The sequence below is a fragment of the Delphinus delphis genome, chromosome 4 (genome assembly GCF_949987515.2).
Source record: "Delphinus delphis chromosome 4, mDelDel1.2, whole genome shotgun sequence".
Lineage (NCBI taxonomy): Eukaryota > Metazoa > Chordata > Mammalia > Artiodactyla > Delphinidae > Delphinus > Delphinus delphis.
Window position 1 is genome coordinate 104,027,083 of NC_082686.1, and position 19,919 is coordinate 104,047,001.

At 42.2% G+C, this 19,919-nt stretch overlaps 1 protein-coding gene across 1 annotated transcript in view; it reads left to right on the forward strand.

Moving 5' to 3' along the window:
- The window catches only part of KPNA4 (karyopherin subunit alpha 4), a 90,390-nt gene extending 77,600 nt beyond the window's left edge, over positions 1-12,790 (forward strand). The window contains exon 18 of the mRNA XM_060011206.1: positions 12,495-12,790. Within this exon, the coding sequence (XP_059867189.1) occupies positions 12,495-12,535 (41 nt within the window). The 3' untranslated portion in view covers positions 12,536-12,790. The remainder of the gene's footprint in view (positions 1-12,494) is intronic.
- The last annotated feature ends 7,129 nt before the right edge of the window (positions 12,791-19,919 follow it).

Consider the following 19,919-nt stretch of genomic DNA (forward strand, 5'->3'; position numbering starts at 1 on the left):
ATTTTAAAGTCTATTTTATCTGATATGAGTATTGCTACTTCAGCTTTCTTTTGATTTCCATTTGCATGGTATATCTTTTTCCATCCCCTCACATTCAGTCTGTATGTGTCCCTAGGTCTGAATTGTGTCTCTTGTAGACAGCATATATATGGGTCTTGTTTTTGTATCCATTCAGCAAGCCTGTGTCTTTTGGTTGGAGCATTTATCCATTCACATTTAAGGTAATTATCGATATGTATGTTCCTATTACGATTTTCTTAATCGTTTTGGGTTTGTTTTTGTAGGTCCTTTTCTTCTCTTGTGTTTCCCACTTAGAGACATTCCTTTAGCATTTGTTGTAGAGCTGGTTTGGTGGTGCTGAATTCTCTTAGCTTTTGCTTGTCTGTAAAGCTTCCAATTTCTCCATCAAATCTGAATGAGATCCTTGCTGGGTAGAGTAATCTTTGTTGTAGGTTCTTCTCTTTCATCACTTTAAATATGTCACGCCACTCCCTTCTGGCTTGTAGAGTTTCTGCTGAGAAATCAGCTGTTAACCTTATGGGAGTTCCCTTGTATGTTATTTGTTGTTTTTCCCTTGCTGCTTTCAATAATTTTTCTTTGTCTTTAATTTTTGCCAATTTGATTACTATGTGTCTCGGTGTGTTTCTCCTTGGGTTTATCCTGTATGGGACTCTCTGCACTTGCTGGACTTGGGTGGCTATTTCCTTTTCCATGTTAGGGAAGTTTTCGACTCTAATCTCTTCAAATATTTTCTCTGGTCCTTTCTCTCTTCTCCTTCTGGGACCCCTATAATGCGAATGTTGTTGCGTTTAATGTTGTCCCAGGGGTCTCTTAGGCTGTCTTCATTTCTTTTCATTCTTTTTTATTTATTCTGTTCCTCAGCAGTGAATTCCACCATTCTGTCTTCCAGGTCACTTATCCATTCTTCTGCCTGAGTTATTCTGCTATTGATTCCTTCTAGTGTAGTTTCATTTCAGTTATTGTATTGTTCATCTCTGTTTGTTTGTTCTTTAATTCTTCTAGTTCTTTGTGAAACATTTCTTGCAACTTCTCAGTCTTCACCTCCATTCTTTTTCCGAGGTCCTGGATCATCTTCACTGTCTTTATTCTGAATTCTTTTTCTGGAAGGTTGCCTCTCTCCACTTCATTTAGTTGTTTTTCTGGGGTTTTATCTTGTTCCTTCATGTGGTACATAGCCCTCTGCCTTTTCATCTTATCTATCTTTCTGAGAATGTGGTTTTTTTTTTCCACAGGCTGCAGGATTGTAGTTCTTCTTGCTTCTGCTGTCTGCCCTCTGGTGGATGAGGCTATCTAAGAGGCTTGTACAAGTTTCCTGATGGGAGGGACTAGTAGTGGGTAGAGCTGGCTGTTGCTCTGGTGGGCAGAGCTCAGTAAAACTTTAATCCACTTGTCTGCTGATGGGTGGGGCTGGGTTCCCTTCCTTTTGGCTATTTGGCCTGAGGTGACCCAACATTGGAACCTACCTGGTCTCTTTGATGGGGCTAATGGCAGACTCTGGGAGGGCTCACACCAAGGAGTACCTCCCAGAACTTCTGCTGCCAGTGTCCTTGTCCCTGTGGTGAGCCACAGCCATCCCCTGCCTCTGCTGGAGACCCTCCAACACTAGCAGGTAGGTCTGGTTCAGTCTCCTACGGGGTCACTGCTCCTTCCCCTGGGTCCCAATGTGCACACTACTTTGTGTGTACCCTCCAAGAGTGTAGTCTCTGTTTCTCCCAGTCCTGTCGAAGTCCTGAAATCAAATCCTCCTAGCCTTCAAAGTCTGATTCTCTAGGAATTCCTCCTCCCATTGCCAGATCCTCAGGTTGAGAAGCCTGACGTGGGGCTCAGAACCTTCACTCCAGTGGGTGGACTTCTGTGGTGTAAGTGTTCTCCAGTTTGTGAGTCACCCACCCAGCAGTTATGGGATTTAATTTTATTGTGATTGCGCCCCTCCTACCAACTCATTGTGGCTTCTCTTTTGTCTTTGGATGTGGGGTATCTTTTTGGGTGAGTTCCAGTGTCTTCCTGTCAATGATTGTTCAGCAGTTAGTTGTGATTCTGGTTGGTCCCAGTTTTTTTGTTTGTTTCTTAATTTGTTGTCATAGAACATATCTATCACCTCTGGCCTTTCTTCTGTGCTTTTATACTAGTCTTTTTTTTTTTTTTTTTTTTTGGCCGCACCATGTGGCATGCAGGCTATTAGTTTTGTGACCAGGGATCCAACCCGTGCCCCCTGCAGTAGAAGTGCAGAGTCTTAACCACTAGACTGCCAGGGAAGTCTCTATACTGGTCGTAATGGCGGTTCAGAACTGTACTCTGTTTGTTTTACGCAATAAGGAATTTATTGAAAGGAGAGCAGATAGCCCACAAAATTACTACAAATCACCTGGAACTTATGTTTTATTAATGTGTATATGCACAAGTTCAGGTAAGGGCTTCTCTTTTCTTAGTCAGGGAGAAGAACTCATCTCCTGTTGCCTTCCTGCACGCTCTGAGAAGTCCACTTTACCCGCTGCGTGGAGCTCACTGCACAGCATTTCTCCTAGATGTTCCCTTTTCATTCCACTCCCCTCCTTCTTCCCCTTCCCTGTCCTTTCTGGTCAGACGTGCCCCTGATATTTGTCAGGCCTGGGGCAAAAGTACAAATTTGAATCAATATTATTATATCTAAATATTTAAATGTTACAAATTAACCTAAAATTAAAAAAAAAAAGTTGTGTTCTATCTTCCTCCTTCACCTTCATAGTAACCTGGAAGGCTGAGTTCTAATTTAGAATTCGTGTTCCGTGCCAGGATGTGATGATACAGGAAAAGCCAGCCGCTGGTCCTCAGCCTCAGGCCCTTGGTCCACGCTGCTTCTTTTCCACCTTCTACTCAATCCTTCACCTGTCTGTGGCTGCCAGGAGACGAGACCCTGGAAAGGGGCTCAGTGTTTGGCCAGAATCCTGGGGTCCCAGTACACAGAGCATGGCCCAGAAGAGGGGGGATGCAATTCCCTACACTCCTCACTCTTGTTGGGAAGTGTGACCAAAGAAGGAGTGGAGGGGGTCCTTCCACACTGGGTCCAGGGTGGAGCTATTTGGCCCACCTCAGACTATAATTCTTCCTGAAGCCTCCTTTGTCTCTTAGAGTTCACAGTCACCTCACCTTTGCCTTTCATGCTCCCAGAGCAGTCACCATTGATATCACTCATTTGAGCATTTAATCAGTATTCACTGTGTTGGCACTTAGCTATTTCCTTACAGTGTAGGTTTCCTGGCTCCCCAACTAAGAAAACCTGAGTTCATATCTTACAAGTGTCAAATATTTCAGTCATCACAACTGATGCTTTATAAATACTTGATAAATCAAATGGCCAAAAACAAAAACCCACCGTAGACTAAACCAATGTTAATAACTTTGTTCTCAACTTAATGTCTTATTTGATATTTCAAATGTGACCATTTATGTTTTTGCCATAATTGCAGGATTACATCTTTTGATTGTGGGAAACACACATACACATAAACACACACACCCTGGAAAAGCATCTTTTAATAGGTGGAAACTAGCATTGTGATAAAACTTTTTATATATCTAAAGTATGGGTCCAAAATGTAACTATGACATGGAAAAATTTTAAGTAAGCCAATACACTAGAATTACTGCCTTCAGTATAGGACATGCTGAGGAAAGAGTTTCAACATAGCATAAAATAATCAGTTAATCAGGCCACAAATATTTCCTAAACATCTTCCATTTACTAAATACTGTACAAAGTTCTAGGTCCTAGGAGTATTCGGTAGTAAATAAAATAAGACAAAGTCCCTTATCTCATGGCGCTTATATTCAAACATTATAGAAGACTGTTTTTTATATATATATATATATATATATATATATATATATATATAAAATTTATAAATGGTGTAATGATAAATGTATCAGATATATTTATTATTAGGCACTGCAGTTGCGACTCTAAACCCGAATCCAGGCCAATAAGTGTGCAGGGGTCTGAGAAAGAACTTGACAGGATCAGTGTGGAGTCATTGCTTACACAGTAGCTACATCCTTCCTGCTGTTCTGAATTTGCTATAAACACCAAGAGGATAACAGGAAGAGTGGCACCACCTCAGGACGACCTGCTCACCTCTCTTCATGTTCCATCTTCTTTCCTTAGGACTGTAGTTCCAATTTTACCAATGACTATTTAGATTACACAATGAAATTCTGTGTTGTCTTGGGTTTGATTTTGAAAAGCCTAATTAAGGCTCCTTAACGTTCCTCCCTTGCAATTTGCCTAAAAGCTTTTTAGGGACCACTGAGAACAAAGTTAGTTTCCTGGCTGCTCTGAATGGTCTTTATTATTCCTGCTCTTCCCTAAATCTTTCAAGTGGAAACAGAAAGGAAATAGGAAGGAGGAGGAGGAAGGACACACAACTTTGCTCAGGCTCTTGGAAAGCACCACCTCCCAGGCTGCCCCACGCCAGCAAGGGAACTTCTGTATCAGAGAAGTGATGCAATATGGTTACCTCAAGTTTTGCTGCCTGAGGCACCGACAGCTCCCATGGGGTGCAGATCCTGAATTGGTAGCGGAATGTCTACCCTGAGGCCCAGTGAGGCAACCCACCCAGAGGCTGGGGTAGAGAACAGGCAGAGAGACTGCAGAGAGGATATGGCAGAGACTCGGGGGTCTGCAGGCAGCAGGAGTTGGGGAAAGCCAGGCAGCCAGGGGAGCCCCATTGGGAGCACTGCCCGCTGGAAAGAGCCCAGTCACCACTCACACCAGCCTCAGACTTGAGTCACGAATTCCAGAAGCACAGAGAGGCTGAGTGGACAATGGATTTTGCACAGCTTCCAGGTACAAAACCAAAAACTGAACATGGCTCCAAGGACCTTGCCTTTCCCCAACAAGTTGCACAAAATCACAGAGGAACAACTGTCTCCCCATCATCCAGACCCACCTTAAGGAGAGGAGGAGCCTCAAGAGACTGAGTATTACCTAAAGAAACTATTTAAAGTACAAGATTGAAATAAGCTTTAAATTGGCATTTCTTTCTTTCTTTCTTTTTTTTTTTTTTTTTTGCGGTACGCGGGCCTCTCACTGTTGTGGCCTCTCCCGTTGCGGAGCACAGGCTCCGGATGCGCAGGCTCAGCGGCCATGGCTCACGGGCCCAGCCGCTCCGCGGCATGTGGGATCTTCCCAGACCGGGGCACGAACCCGTATCCCCTGCATCGGCAGGCGGACTCTCAACCACTGCGCCACCAGGGAAGCCTGATCATATGGTTTTTATCCTTCAGTTTGTTAATATGGTGTATCCCATTAATTGATTTGCGTATATTGAAGAATCTTTGCATTACTGGGCTAAACCCCACTTGATCATGGTGTATGATCCTTTTAATGTGCTGTTGGATTCTGTTCGCTAGTATTCTGTTGAGGATTTTTGTTCTATGTTCATCAGTGATATTGGCCTGTAGTTTCCTTTCTTTGTGACATCTTTGTCTGGTTTTGGTATCCGGGTGATGGTGCCCTTGTAGAATGAGTTTGGGAGTGTTCCTCCCTCTGCTATATTTTGGAAGAGTTTGAGAAGGATAGGTGTTAGCTCTTCTCTAAATGTTTGATAGAATTTGCCTGTGAAGCCATCTGGTCCTGGAAAGCTATGGCTTTTGAGCATAGCATGACTACCAAGAATGACCATAGTTAATCCTCTCACAAAATCCTTCTTAGCAAGCTCTGTTTCCTTTATGTCTCAAATATTACCACTAAAGTTATCTTCTGTATTTTCCATTTTTATTTCCCTTTTTAATCTCTTTCTCCTTCTTTTGGACGGCATGGGCCTTAAGGTTTTTAGGAAATTGAGCAGGGGAGAATAATTGGGCTTAAAAATCCTTCTGCATGTAGAATTACTGAACAATAGAATATTCCTAGTTAGTTCAACTTTTTTTTTTAGTAACTTAAAACAACACACATTTATTATCTCACAGTTTCTGTGATTCAGTCTCATCCTGGTTTAGCTGGGTTCTCTGCTTCACGATCTCGCCAGACTACAACCAAGGTGTTAGTTAGGCTGTATTCTCATCTTGAAGTTTGACTGTGGAAGGGTCCACTTTGAGGCTCACTCAGGTGGTTGTTCCTTGAAGCTGTAGGCCCTTAGCTCCTACAGGCTACCTGCAGATCCTTGCCATGTGGGTCCCTTCACAGGCAGTTCATAGCATGGGTGTTTGCTTCTTCAAAGTCAGCAGGGGAGTGAGGGCAAGACAGCCAGCAAGATGGAATCTTATAAGCATAACATAATCATGGGAGTGACATTCATCACCTTTACCATAATCTATTGGTTTGAAGCAAGTCACAGGTCCTATCCACACTCAGGGGAGGGGATCATATAAGAGGGTGAACACCAGAAGGTGGGGATCATAGGGTCACTAGATATTCAACTTTTAAACTTGTTCTCACAGATGATTTCCTTCCTCCCTTATGGATTCCTCAAGAATCAGTTTTTAAATTGTGAATTAAGAATAATGGTTTGCCTTAAACCTTTTGTGAAATGAGATGGGATGTCCACACAGCTAAAAAGAACCAAAATAATTTGCTCTTCGTGTATTGAGGCAGCTGAGACTATTCATTCAAGGGGATGTATACTTCGAGCTACTTCTCAGTCACCTTCATGCTTTTTACTGCTGGCTTCCCTTTATCACAGGCACAGTTCAGAAGTACTATGGCTATAAAAGCAAACAAATTTCTGTATAATGAGCATCAGGTAGTTATCAAACCCCTGGCCTCTTAGTACCAAGATTTCGTTTATGCAGAATTAAATCCACAGCTATTAATATTTAGTATACTAAATATTTAGCTATACTAAAATTAAAATCCATTTGTAAACATTTATCTAGTTCACAGCTCCTTCAATACCGGCAAATAGTGTATAGACAGGAGTGATAGAATTATTCATTAGATTTTTTTCCTGCACATAAAACTACATACAGTGACTCCCTAATAACCTTGGATTTGCTTTCATGAGGAATCTAATCACTGCTTTTCTACTTGTGTGTGAAGGAAAAGGAAGAAAACATTACCTGTTAAGTAAGCCAACGTGCTGCCATTAAATAACTAGAGTGATGACTAGCATGATTGTTTAGTTTTTCTAAATGTTATTCTTATAATTATAATTTTTATAATTCTCACCTGGAATGGTGAGAGAGAACTGTGAATTGAGAGTCATTTAAGGTAGATGGATCTGTCTACTCCTTCCACTGTGTATTTGTCTTAAAAGATTAGGTTTTAATATAAATGATGAATGATAGTTTATGAGACGCTAAACAACTTTTAATATTTGCCTTTGAAATAAAGTTAATTTAGAACAAAATTTCATTTAAAATAAAGATGGTTCCATTAAAAAAATCCTTCTATTCATTGGAAGATAACCTAATTTAAATAGCTCTAGGGTGCAAAAAAGCTTCCCAGGTGTATTCTGAGGCTATGTAGATTAAAAGAAGCACAAAGAGTGTCTGAGATCTGTGTATATAAATAGAGGTTACCTGTCTCTCTCTAGGTAGAGTCAAAATATGGTGGTAGAGATATTCCTCTAGCCTGAGTCAGAAAGTTCCTTTCCATAAAAGTAAGACTTCTGTTGCACCCTAAAGGAGAAGAAGGATGGATTATGCCAAAAATAAACGAAGGGGGGCTATTCATAGATAAAGAACGTTCTGGGCAATGCGTGGAACTAGAGAAGAGATTCTATATGAAGGTTAATCACACTGGAGATCAGAATGGTTAACTGGACCGCATATGCAGTGATGACCAAGGGACACAAACCTGAGGTATAAAAGACTTTTGTATGAAAGCAGATGGCCACACACTGTCTCACGGAAGAGGTGGCTACCCAGCCTGCCCCCTCCACACACCCCCGCCCCCCTGCCACCACCTAGGCCCTTACTCTGGAAAGTAATCAAGCTGTTGTGTGCTCTGTGACCTACCCTGAGAATTGCTCTCACTCTTCCCTTGTTTCCTTTCTTTTCCTCAAATTCCATAGCAGGGTGCTTCCCTGGTGGCGCAGTGGTTGAGAGTCTGCCTGCCAATGCAGGGGACACGGGTTCATGCCCCGGTCTGGGAAGATCCCACATGCCGCGGAGCGGCTGGGCCCGTGAGCTATGGCCGCTGAGCCTGCGCGTCCGGAGCCTGTGCTCCGCAATGGGAGAGACCACAGCAGTGAGAGGCCCGCGTTCTGCAAAAAAAAAAAAAAAAAAAAAAATGGGCAGAGGATCTGAATAAACATTTTTTCCTAAGAAGGCATACAGATGACCAACAGGCACATGAAAGATGTTCAACATCACTAATCCTCAGGGAAATGCAAATCCAGACAGCAATGAGATACCACCCCACACTGTCACTATGGCTATTATCAAAAAGGCAACAAATAACAAGTATTGGCAAGGATGTGGAGAAGAGGGAATACTTGTGCACTGTTGGTGGGAATGTAGATTGGTGTAGCCTCTATGGAAAACAGTATGGAGAATCCTCAAAAAATTAAAAATAGAACTACCATATGATCCAGCAATTCCACTCCTGGGTACTATCAGTAGAAAATGAAAACACTAATTTGAAAAGATATATGCGCCCCAATATTCATTGCAGCTTTACTTACAATAGCCAAGACACAGAAGCAACCTAAGTGCCCATCAATAGGTGAATGGATAGAGAAGATGTGGCACATATATACATTGGAATATTAGCCATAAAAAGAATGAAACCTTGGCATCTGCAACAACATGGATGGACCTAGAGGATATTATGCTGAGTGAAATAAGTCAGAGAAAGACAAATGCTGTATGGTTTCACTTACATGTGGAATCTAAAAAACAAAACAAATGAACACATATAACAAAATAGAAACAGAGAACAAACTGGTAGATGCCAGAGGGGAGAGGAAAGAAATAAGTGAGAGAGATTTAAGAGTTACAAACTTCCAGTTGCAAAATAAATGAATCACAGGTATGAAATGTAAAGTGTGGGGAATATAGTCAGTAACTATGTAATATTTTTTTAAAAATGAAGTGAAAAATATTTTGCTGAGAAAATATTTTGAAAGTTATAATAACGTTTGAGAAAATTCGAAATATTCTGGAATATTACAATGTGAACTAGGAACTGTTTCAGTAGGTAATTTTTTTCCCGTGGTAACTCTCTTGTCAATTGCAAATGATTCTTCATAATCTAGGATCACTAGACTTATAAAAATAACACTGTCAATCATTTCTGACTGAGCAGAATATTCTTCAGCTGAATAATTTTATTTTTTAAAATTTAAAAAGTTTTATTTATTTATTGGCTGCATTGGGTCTTCATTGCTGCATGCGGGCTTTCTCTAATTGCGGCGAGCGGGGGCTACTCTTCATTGCGGTGCGCAGGCTTCTCATTGAGGTGGCTTCTCTTGCTGCGGAGCAGGGGCTCTAGGCGCGTGGGCTCAGTAGTTGTGGCACACAGGCTCAGTAGTTGTGGCGCATGGGCTTAGTTGCTCCGCGGCATGTGGGATCTTCCCGGACCAGGGCTCGAACCCGTGACCCCTACATTGGCAGGCAGATTCTTAACCACTGCGCCACCTGGGAAGTCCCTGAATAATTTTAAATAATAGAAAGCTTCCCAGCTTTATGAAACATGGACCCTTGTCTTATTGGAAATGTCATCAAATAAATTAGTGTTGGTAACAGGTCACTAACCTGGCACTACCTACTTCTGTCAATCCTGAGTAAACTTTGTGAACAAGAGTTCAGAAGTTGTGAGTGAATTTGAAGCTTATAACTCCCTAATAACTGCTAGGAACCAGAAGCATTGAACTTTAGTCAAGCAAAGTCTCACCACACATGTGAATTTCATGGTTTTGACAGCTACATAATTTTTGCCTAAAAGTTTGTCTTTATAAATGCACACAGCATGTTATCTTTATAAATGCACCACTCATTTTGGTTGCTATAAAATGGGTGTGGAATGAAAAACATAATGTCTCTTCAGTGGATGCCAGAACTGCTAGTAGAGAAAGAACGTTTTATTCGTTTTAGGAAAAATAAGTTGACCCTGTGAGTAGGGAAGTCAGAAGCTTATTAATAAGAAATGGCTAACCTGCTCTACATGGGAACGTGAATAGACTGTATTGCTGCTGGGAGAGGGCAATCAGAAGACAGGGTCCGTGAAATGAGGGAGGCAATGGTGAACAGTGGCCGTCTGCTTAAGCTGTCACAAGCTGGGACCCATCTCTGCCAACACTGTCCCACATAACAAACATCTTTTTGTTTAAGAGTAATAGATCTCCAATTGTTCATGACAGGCAGTGGAGATTGGGACTTTTGTTTTCGACGCAATATAATTGGTAATTTGAATAAGAACATATCAGCTCCAGAGCAACTTTAATTCTGTTCTTCAATGGTTCCTTTAAAATGTACTCCATGGGGCAAGTTCTTCCCCTGATCCTGCATGAATATGCCAGGAGGCTTGACTTTTCTAGTCACTGCTGGGCAACACAACAAAGCCCTGAGGCTCCTTCAAATTGCAAAATATAGTCTCATTTCAGAAATTAGTCCCACTGTCTAAGCTTCTGACTTCACTTGAAACTGCAGCTTACTCCCTCACTCTCAGCCAGGGAGGTAAGGCCAGCTACAGAAACGTTGCCAGCTCCTGGGGAAGGTACAAGGTTGGCTCATTTCTGAATTACTTCCTCCCTGCCCCCCCATCCCAACTACTTCAGTCTCTCCTGTCTCTAGTTCCTCCTGCCCTGGGGCAGAAGGTGGAGAAGAAAGTTCTCACTTGACTGATGCTCTGGGAGCCTGGATGGCATTCCCTGGGCCTGGGTGATGTTCAAAGCTGATTCTCTTCTCCTGAGGCTCTTTGTGCCCTTTGGGGTTCTTTCACAGGTTCTCTGGCGTCTATCCTTGGGGACGTCTCACCTGAGTTTGCTTGGGCTGGTGGATATGCTCCCCTCAGCTCCTTGTTCACTCTTTCTGCAGCCTGTAGGAGGACCTGGAACACTTTCAGGGTTTCTCCACTGAAGCTTGCTTTCCCCTCTAGTTGGTTCATTTGGGCAGGGCCTTAGGGAAACCGACGCTGCTCATGTGATCCTTGGAGAGCACTCATGCTTCCCCAGCGCCCACCAGCTTGGGGGAGGCAGGCCAGTCCCCATGCAGCAGCAATTCTCCTTCATTCAGGGTGTCACCTCTTAGACTTCCCACGTGTTTAGTAGATGCCAGTGCACTCAATCCCTCCAACACAGGGTAGACATAGCCGAGCCCTTCTCTCCAGGCTTGAGGTGAGGGGCAGACGCTCAGGGAGGGAGGTGGGACTGATAGTGCCCTCCACAATCCTTTCCAGAGGGAGTCCTCCTCACAGACCCTCTCCACAACCCTGCACACCTTCCCTGAAGGTGAGAGGGAGGTAAAGACTCCGAGCCCCCGTATTCCATAACTTCCCCAGAGTGGTCTGCCTCACGGTTCACTTCAGTGTCTGATATCTTGTATCTTGAAGCTGCAACTGAAATGTCTAATACAAAAGCTATCTGAGGAAAAGTAATTTATTTGGCCTAGAGAGGAGGAAATCGGTCCAGTTCTAAGATTTAGACATAATACCGTACATATAGCAGTTGGCCACAAATAGATATAATTATGTAGCTTTCATAGCTATGTGAAGCTTAGTCTAGTTGTGAAAAAAAAAAAAAAGTTTTTCCTGGCCCTGAGATCTGAGAGAAATTTGTCACAGAGACATACGGATAATTATTATTATCATGATTCTTTGACAGATGAAAAACACTATTAACCACACAATGACATATATTAGTCATTCTCTGGTCATGTGAAGTGGCCTTTGGGTAGGGCATCAGGGAGTTTAAGCGGGGCCTTGAATCCGTGATGCACTTGCTGTGTTACCTTGAGCGAGAGGCACCTCTCCTTTGGGTGCCTCTGCGTTCACCCTGCTGAAAATGAGGAGGTGATCTCTGGGATTCACTCTCTATCTAGTTTTCTGTGAGTCTGTGAAGCCCTGAACACTGTATAAGTGACAACTACAACCCTCGGAGGTCTCATTAGGAACGTACAGCGGGTTAAATGGTGGTTCCCCCCAAAGGTATGTCCACATCTTAGCCCCCAGAACCTGTGAACGTGACCTTATTAGCAAAGGGTCTTTGCAGATGTAGTTAAGAATCTTGGAGGAAAAAAAAAGATCTTGAAATGAGATAATTCTGGACTACCCCGGTTGACACTAAGTCCAATGACAAGTGTCCTTATATGACACAGAAAAGGAGAAGGCCACGTGAAGCAGAGGATGGGACTGGAGTTATGCAGCTAGAGCTGATCTGGAAGATCAGGCAAGGAAGTTCTGGAGCCAGAGCTGAAAGAGATGAGGACAGATTTTTATCTGGGGCCTTCAGAGGGGGTGTAACTGCTAACAACTTGACTTTAGACTTTGGTCTCCAAAACTGCAAGAGAATAAATTTCTGGTTTCAATTCACCAAATTTGTGTTGATTTCTTACAGCAACCCTAAGAAAGCAATACAGAAGGTGTGGAAGAAAATGAAAGCATACAGCCTGGCATGAAGAGCACCTGCTTTGGGATTAGAGAACCGCGCTGCCTAGCCCTGAGGGAGCTATTTCAACTTGCTGGCATTTAATTCCCTCCTCTGTAAAATTAGGATAAAAATAGACACTGTTTTTTTATACTTCATTTAAAAGTTTAAAAAATAGTAACATTTATAGAATGGTTGTGAGGATTGAGATAATGAATTACTTAGTACAGTGCCTGGTTCATAGTAAATGATTAATAAAGGTTAGCCATTGTAATTAAGGTTATTGCATATGTGAGATGACAATCTCTTCCTCTTTCGAATGCTGTCTCTAAAACTTGCTTGGTGTTTACTCATATATTGCTAGAAAAATCTCAAAAATGAGACAGGCTACGAGAAAAATCACACCATATGCTTCTGTCTCCAAATCTGCCTAAATGTTAAAAAAAAGGGGTGAATTCTGGTTATTATGAATGTTAGAAGCATCCTCAAAAAGGAAAGAAAAGGCACTATATATTATCATCCACATAAACTATTTCAGGGCCTTATCGCACACGTGTATTCAGCATTTGCCCCCTGAATATACAGGATGACATGTACATTGTCATGTGCCAAGTAAGAGGGACTTGGTAACTAGAAAGACCCTAATCTTTCTCCTTTAAAAGAGTATGGGACAGTGTCTCAGCAGAGGATTTAAACAACACAGGTGTTTTATTCCCCTGGCTCCAAAACTTAAAAGTTGAATGTTTCTTTCTTTCTTTTTTTTATTGAAGCGTAGTTGATTGACAATGCTGTGCCCATCTCTGCTGTACAGCAAAGTGACTCAGTTATACACATATAGACATTCTTTTTTAGTATTCATTTCTATTGTGGTTTATCCCAGGATATTGAATGTAGTCCCCTGTGCTATTCATTAGGACCTTGTTGTTTATCCATTCTAAATGCAATAGTTTGTATCTGCTAATCCCAAACTCCCAGTCCATCCCTCTCCCTCTCCCCTCCCCCTTGGCAACTACAAATCTGTTCTCTGTGTCTATGAGTCTGTTTCTGTTTTGTAGATAGGTTCATTTGTGCCATATTTTAGATTCCACATATAGGTGATATCGTATGGTATTTGTCTTTCTCTTTCTGACTTACTTCACTTAGTATGATAATCTTTAGTTGCATCCATGTTGCTGAAAATGGCATTATTTCATTCTTTTTATGGCTGAGTAGTGTTCCATTGTATATATGTACCACATCTTCTTTATCCATTCATCTGTCAATGGACATTTATTTCCACGTTTTGGCTATTGTAAATAGTGCTGCTATGAACATAGGGGTGCATGTATCTTTTTGAATTATAGTTTTGTCCAGGTATATTCCCAGGAGTGGGATTGCTGGGTCATATGGTAATTCTATTTTTAGTTTTCTGAGGAACCTCCATACTGTTCTCCATAGTGGCTGTACCAACTTACATTCCCACCAACAGTGTAGGAGGGTTCCCTTTTCTCCACACCCTCTCCAGCATTTATTGTTTTTTTAATTAATTATTTATTAATTTTGGCTGCGTTGGGTCTTCATTGTTGTGCGTGGGCTTTCTCTAGTTGCAGTGAGCAGGGGCCACTCATCGTTGCGGTGCGCAGGCTTCTCATTGTGGTGACCTCCCCTGTTGGGAAGCATGGGCTCTAGGGTGCGCGGGCTTCAGTAGTTGTGGCTCGCGGGCTCTAGAGAGCAGGCTCAGTAGTTGTGGCGCACGGGCTTAGTTGCTCTGCGGCATGTGGCATCTTCCCGGACCAGGGCTCGAACCCGTGTCCCCTGCATTGGCAGGCTGATTCCCAACCACTGCACCACCAGAGAAGTCCCAGCATTTATTGTTTGTAGACTTTTTAATGATGGTCATTCTGACCGGGATGAGGTGATACCTCATTGTAGTTTTGATTTGCATTTCTCTAATAATTAGCGATGTTGAGCATCTTTTCATGTGCCTACTGGCCATCTGTATGTCTTCTTTGAAGAAATGTCTATTAAGGTCTTCTGCCCATTTTTCAGTTGGGTGTTTTTTGTTGTTGTTGAGTTGTATGAGCTGTTTGTATATTTTAGATATTAAGCCCTTGTCAGTTGCATCATTTGCAAATATTCTTTTCCATTCCGTAGGTTGTCTTTTCGTTTTGTTTTCCTTTGCTGTGCAAAATCTTGTAAGTTTGATTAGGTTCCATTTGCCTATTTTTGTTTCTATTTCTATTGCCTTGGGAGACTGACCTAAGAAAACATTGGTACGATTTATGTCACAGAATGTTTTGCCTATGCTCTCTTCTAGGAGTTTTATGATATCATGTCTCATGTTTAAGTCTTTAAGCCATTTTGAGTTTATTTTTGTGCATGGCGTGAGGGTGTGTTCTAACTGAACGAATGTTTCTTGATTTTTCAACTGTGATGCCAACCAGGCTTGGGAATATATTAGCCACTCTCAGACTTGTCTTTCTTGCTGCAAATCCAACCATTCTAAATAGAGGAGATAGAGACCATAACCTGAAAATGTGGTGTAGTACAGATATGACCAATGAGGATCTAATTTTGAGGTGGGCAGACACTCTGATTTGTATCTACTATAGAAACCTCTCTATGGATCTCAAAACAGGTGAAGGTCACCTATGTGCAGCTCCAGCTACCAGGTCACCAGTCACAGCAGTCTGGGGAATTCCACACTTCAGATCTAGACTCCTTGTCCCAGTTTGCTGTACAATCACTCTAGACTACAGTTTATCTGATATTATCATTTAAAAGTACTGTATCTGAGTGTTAGCTCACTTAGAAAAGCAACTTGAGTACAGGACCTATGTTTTTGTATCTTTCATGTTGTGCATTTATTAGGCAAAAACCAAATATTGGTTTGATGAAATAGATTAGAGAATTAAATGACTGTATCAAAATTAAAATTCTGTGAATGACATATAAGAAAAAATTCTTGAAATTCAAAATGTTTGGATAATTAAAATAAATGTGATGATGGCATAACAGTTACACAGAATGTTCTAGAAAATTGAATATTAAGTGCCTAAATTAAGAGATCTCCAAATTTATTTAAGGTTAAAGCCACCCATAAAACTGAACATTTAAAAAAACTTGTGGCATATGATCCAACAAATTCCACTTCTGGTATTTATTTGAAGGAAACAAAAAAACTACCTTGAAAAGGTATCTGCACCCCCTTGTTCATTGCAGGATTATTTACAATAGCCAAGAAATGAAAGGAACCTAAGAGTTGATTGATGGATAAATGGATAAAGAAGTCGTGATATATATAAAAAGAAGGAAATCTTGCCATTTGTGATGACATGGATGGACCTTAACAGCATTACGCTAAGTGACAGAGAAAGACAAATACTGAAAGATCTGTTATATGTGGAATCTACCCCCCTGCCAAAAAAAACGCACAAAACTCATTGATACAGAGAACAGATTGGTGGTTGCCAGAGGCAATGGCGTGGGGAGTGGTTGAAATGGGTGAAGGTTTCAAAAGGTACAAACTTCCAGTTATAAAATAAGCAAGTCACTGGGGCTGTAATGTACATCATGATGACTATAGTTAATGATTCTGTATTATATATTTGAAAGTTGTTAAAAGAGTAGATCTTAAAAGTTCTAAACACAAGAAAAAAATTGTAACTGTGGCGATGGATGTTAACTAGACTTATTGTGGTGATCATTTTGCAATATATACAAATATCAAATCATTTTGTTGTACACCTGAAACAAATATGTTATGTGTCAATTACATCTTAATAAAAAAAACAGTTAGTGGCTCCCCACTCAAAAAAAAGTTAGCAGCGGACTTCCCTGGTGGCGCAGTGGTTAAGAATCCACCTGCCAATGCAGGGGACATTGGTCCAGGAAGATCCCACATGCCGCGGAGCAACTAAGCATCACAACTACTGAGCCTGCTCTCTAGAGCCTGTGAGCCACAACTACCGAGCCCATGTCTGCAACTACTGAAGCCCGCAACTACTGAAGCCCGCATGCCTAGAGCCCGTGCTCTGCAACGAGAGAAGCCACCACAACGAGAAGCCCGCGCACCACAATCAAGAGTAGCCCCCGCTCACCACAACTAGAGAAAGCCCATGCGCAGAAACGAAGACCCAACGCAGCCAAAAAAAAGCAGCATTTGAAATAAAATGATTCTTTTTTTTTTTTTTTTTTTTTGGCGGTATGTGGGCCTCTCACTGTTGTGGCCTCTCCCGTTGCGGAGCACAGGCTCCGGACGCACAGGCTCAGCAGCCATGTCTCACGGGCCTAGCCACTCCGCGGCATGTGGGATCTTCCCAGACTGGGGCACGAACCCGTGTCCCCTGCATCGGCAGGCGGACTCTCAACCACTGCGCCACCAGGGAAGCCCCTAAAATGATTCTTAATGATAGACAATAAGTGAAAGGGAAACTAGTTAGGAGGTAAACTACTGTTGAACAGAAGACATCCTTTTAGTTTTCCAAGCTGCATTCAGAGATACAGCTGAAAAGGACTGTGTGAAAATAAATTCTATGTAATATATTCTAATGTTTAAAACTGTGTAGTTTATATAATTTTAGGTACTAATATCAAACTTGGGCTCAAACTCAGGTTATTTAAGGCAATGCCAACATGGTCAGTAGGCTTTTCTCTTCTGAAGATGAGGTTTTTCTAGATTGCGTCTAAGATCTCTTCCAATTCCAAATCCCTGAGTCTGTGAACTCCACTGCATCATGCTGAGTGCTTTTCTTTCCGGATAAAATGGCCTTCTCAGAACTGTTAGGTAAATCCTCCTAGCTCATTGTCCCTGACTCACTGCCACTGTAATCATGGCACCAGTTGTGGCTGTGCTTTCTTTGAAGTCCTAGAGATGAACCATGGGTGCCTTATAATTTGGAAAATCGCATGTTCTCTTTACTATAATTCTGTGAGGCCAATGTGATGGGAGACAACAGAGAGGTATTTAAACTCAGTAGCTATTAAAACCCCAAATCAGAAAGTGTTTTAGCTTGCCTACGGGGCACCTCTCTGTGACTGAGGCCTCCTGTTTTGGCTCTGGAGACAGAAGTAGAGAGTCTGACCTAAGCACCAAAGTTTGTCATAAAATTCATGTTTTATTGCCTCCTCTTCGTATGACCTATTAATAACCACAAAAAAATTCTCATCTTTTATCCTTTTCCTGCATTCCAGCAAAAGGAGATTGGTGCAAGTATGCAGGCAGAGACCCAGAGCAGCTGAGCTTTCTCCCTCCTCACTTTTTTTTTTTGGGTGGCTGAGCACCTTAGCACCTCAGAGTTTCAAGCTTATGGATTTTAAGCATGTACTTGTACATCTGAGTGTTACTCTTGTCTAGTCTTTCCAGGCCAACATTATCTTCTGGAGAGTGCATGAATCACAGTCCACGAACCCACGTATGCCAAGAGTTGACTGTTGTTGCTGAGGCCGCCGTTGTTTTTGTAGGCTTCTGTAGCTCTCTGCCACCTCCTGGTCATGCTGGGTTATAGAAATCTTTGGTAGAGTTGGGAATCCATGGGCCTCTAAGCCAGTCTCCCTGTAGGAACAGATGTAGCCCTTCCTTTTAGGTGTCATAGCTTCCCTCCACTAGGTCCGATTAATCTCTATTCGGGGGCTTCTCTCTTTTTACTTCTCCCAAACATTCAGCCTCTTCCCTTCAATGTTATTTATCTCAATGGATTGAGGAGATTGAGGCTTTTTGGAAAACAAATGCCAGTGAAGTCTAGTGAAAGGTACTTCTGCTTTCTTGCTACATACATAACTCTTTAGGTAAGGAAGTGCAGGGGGAAACACAGGTGGGAAAAATTATAGCTCAAGGCATTATTCAGCAATATTAATGCATTCTAGAGGCAATTACACTTAAATTTAAAAAAATATTAAGACTTTATCTTATTTTTAGAGAAATTTTACGTTCACAGCAAAATTGAGGGGAAGGTACAGAGATTTCCCATATATTTCCTGCCCTACTCCCCATGCATAGTCTCCCACATTATCAACATCCTCCACTAGAGTGATACCTTTGTTACAAGTGATGCATCTACATGGACACATCATAATCATTCAAAGTCCATTGTTAACATCTGCCTTATACTTTTTTTAAGAAAGAATATTTTTACAGAAGTATACTGCATTTATTGCTATGGAAAGAGTCACAACATATTGTTTTGACAGCAAGTTAAAAAACTGTTTATCAGGATGACTACAATGTTTAAATAGAAAACCTATGTGCATAATAAAATCTAAACGGATATATGCCACCTTGTTAACAGCGGATATCTTGGATATCACTGGAATCCACACATCATAAGCAAACTCTTCAGCAGCTGAATTGGTGAAGACATCTGAGATGGACTCAGGACTCACTGATATTACTTTTATTCTGTTTAATATTTTTCTGTAATTTACTGTATAAGAAACTAAGACCTGAAAGTACCGGCAATGCACAGTATACAGAGGCTCATAGCTTTATTTAGCACAGCTGTAAATGACCTCTAACTCCATTTTAGAGAGGGAAGCTGTGATGAAAGTGTCTTGCCATACAGCTGGATAAAGTCTCTGAAGAAAAAGAAACTGCGGACTACTGAACTGTCTGCTTTCTAATTCTAAGGCTTAAGAAGGTGAAATAGGGACTTGGAGGAAAAATTGAACTGGAAGTCAGGACTTCTTTGCAACAGTCATTGCCAGGCAATAATTTCATAACGTGGAAAGAGGGGGCAGAGGTGGGAGGAAGAATAGGGAGAGACAGAGGGAGATAGTCCTAAATGAGTCCTAAGGTCCCAGTAGCCCGCAGAGATAGGTCTCCTTAAGTACAAGAGAATTCTCAATAATCAGAAGCCCTCTCCTCCTATGCTGAACCAATTACTCTGCTGGGTTTATGTCTCCAGATACCGTAAACAAAAGGAAACCCGGGCTTAGGGGAGGACGGCGCTTGCCCACTGGGGTGCGTTTGCGCTCAGGAAGCCTCAGGGAACCTATTAAGTCACAATGCAAGACGCTGCGCTTTAAAGTCTAGAATCAGGACGTGCCGGCTTGGCTCAAGGTTAAAAAAAAAAGAGCCCTACGAATCCTTTTTGTAAATATCGTCTGCCTCCGCCAGGCCCCGCCTTTCCCGGGACGCCATCCCGCGGCCCCAAGAGGGACTCCAGGCCAGGGTCACGGCTGCAAGAAGCACCCCCGCACACTGAAGCGTCCCCTGCGGCGCGCCTCTGGAGCTCCGGAGCGGCAGCCCACGCCTAGTGCGCAGGCACAGAAAACTCGCCGCGGGCCTCGTGCCAAGTCCTAGAGATCACGCCCCCGCCTCGGCCCCGGGGGTCGGCGGTTTACTTTCGAACAGCGGCCCCGCGCTCTTCCTATTGGCTGATGCTACGCAGTTGAAGGTTGCCAGGAGACTGCGCCTGC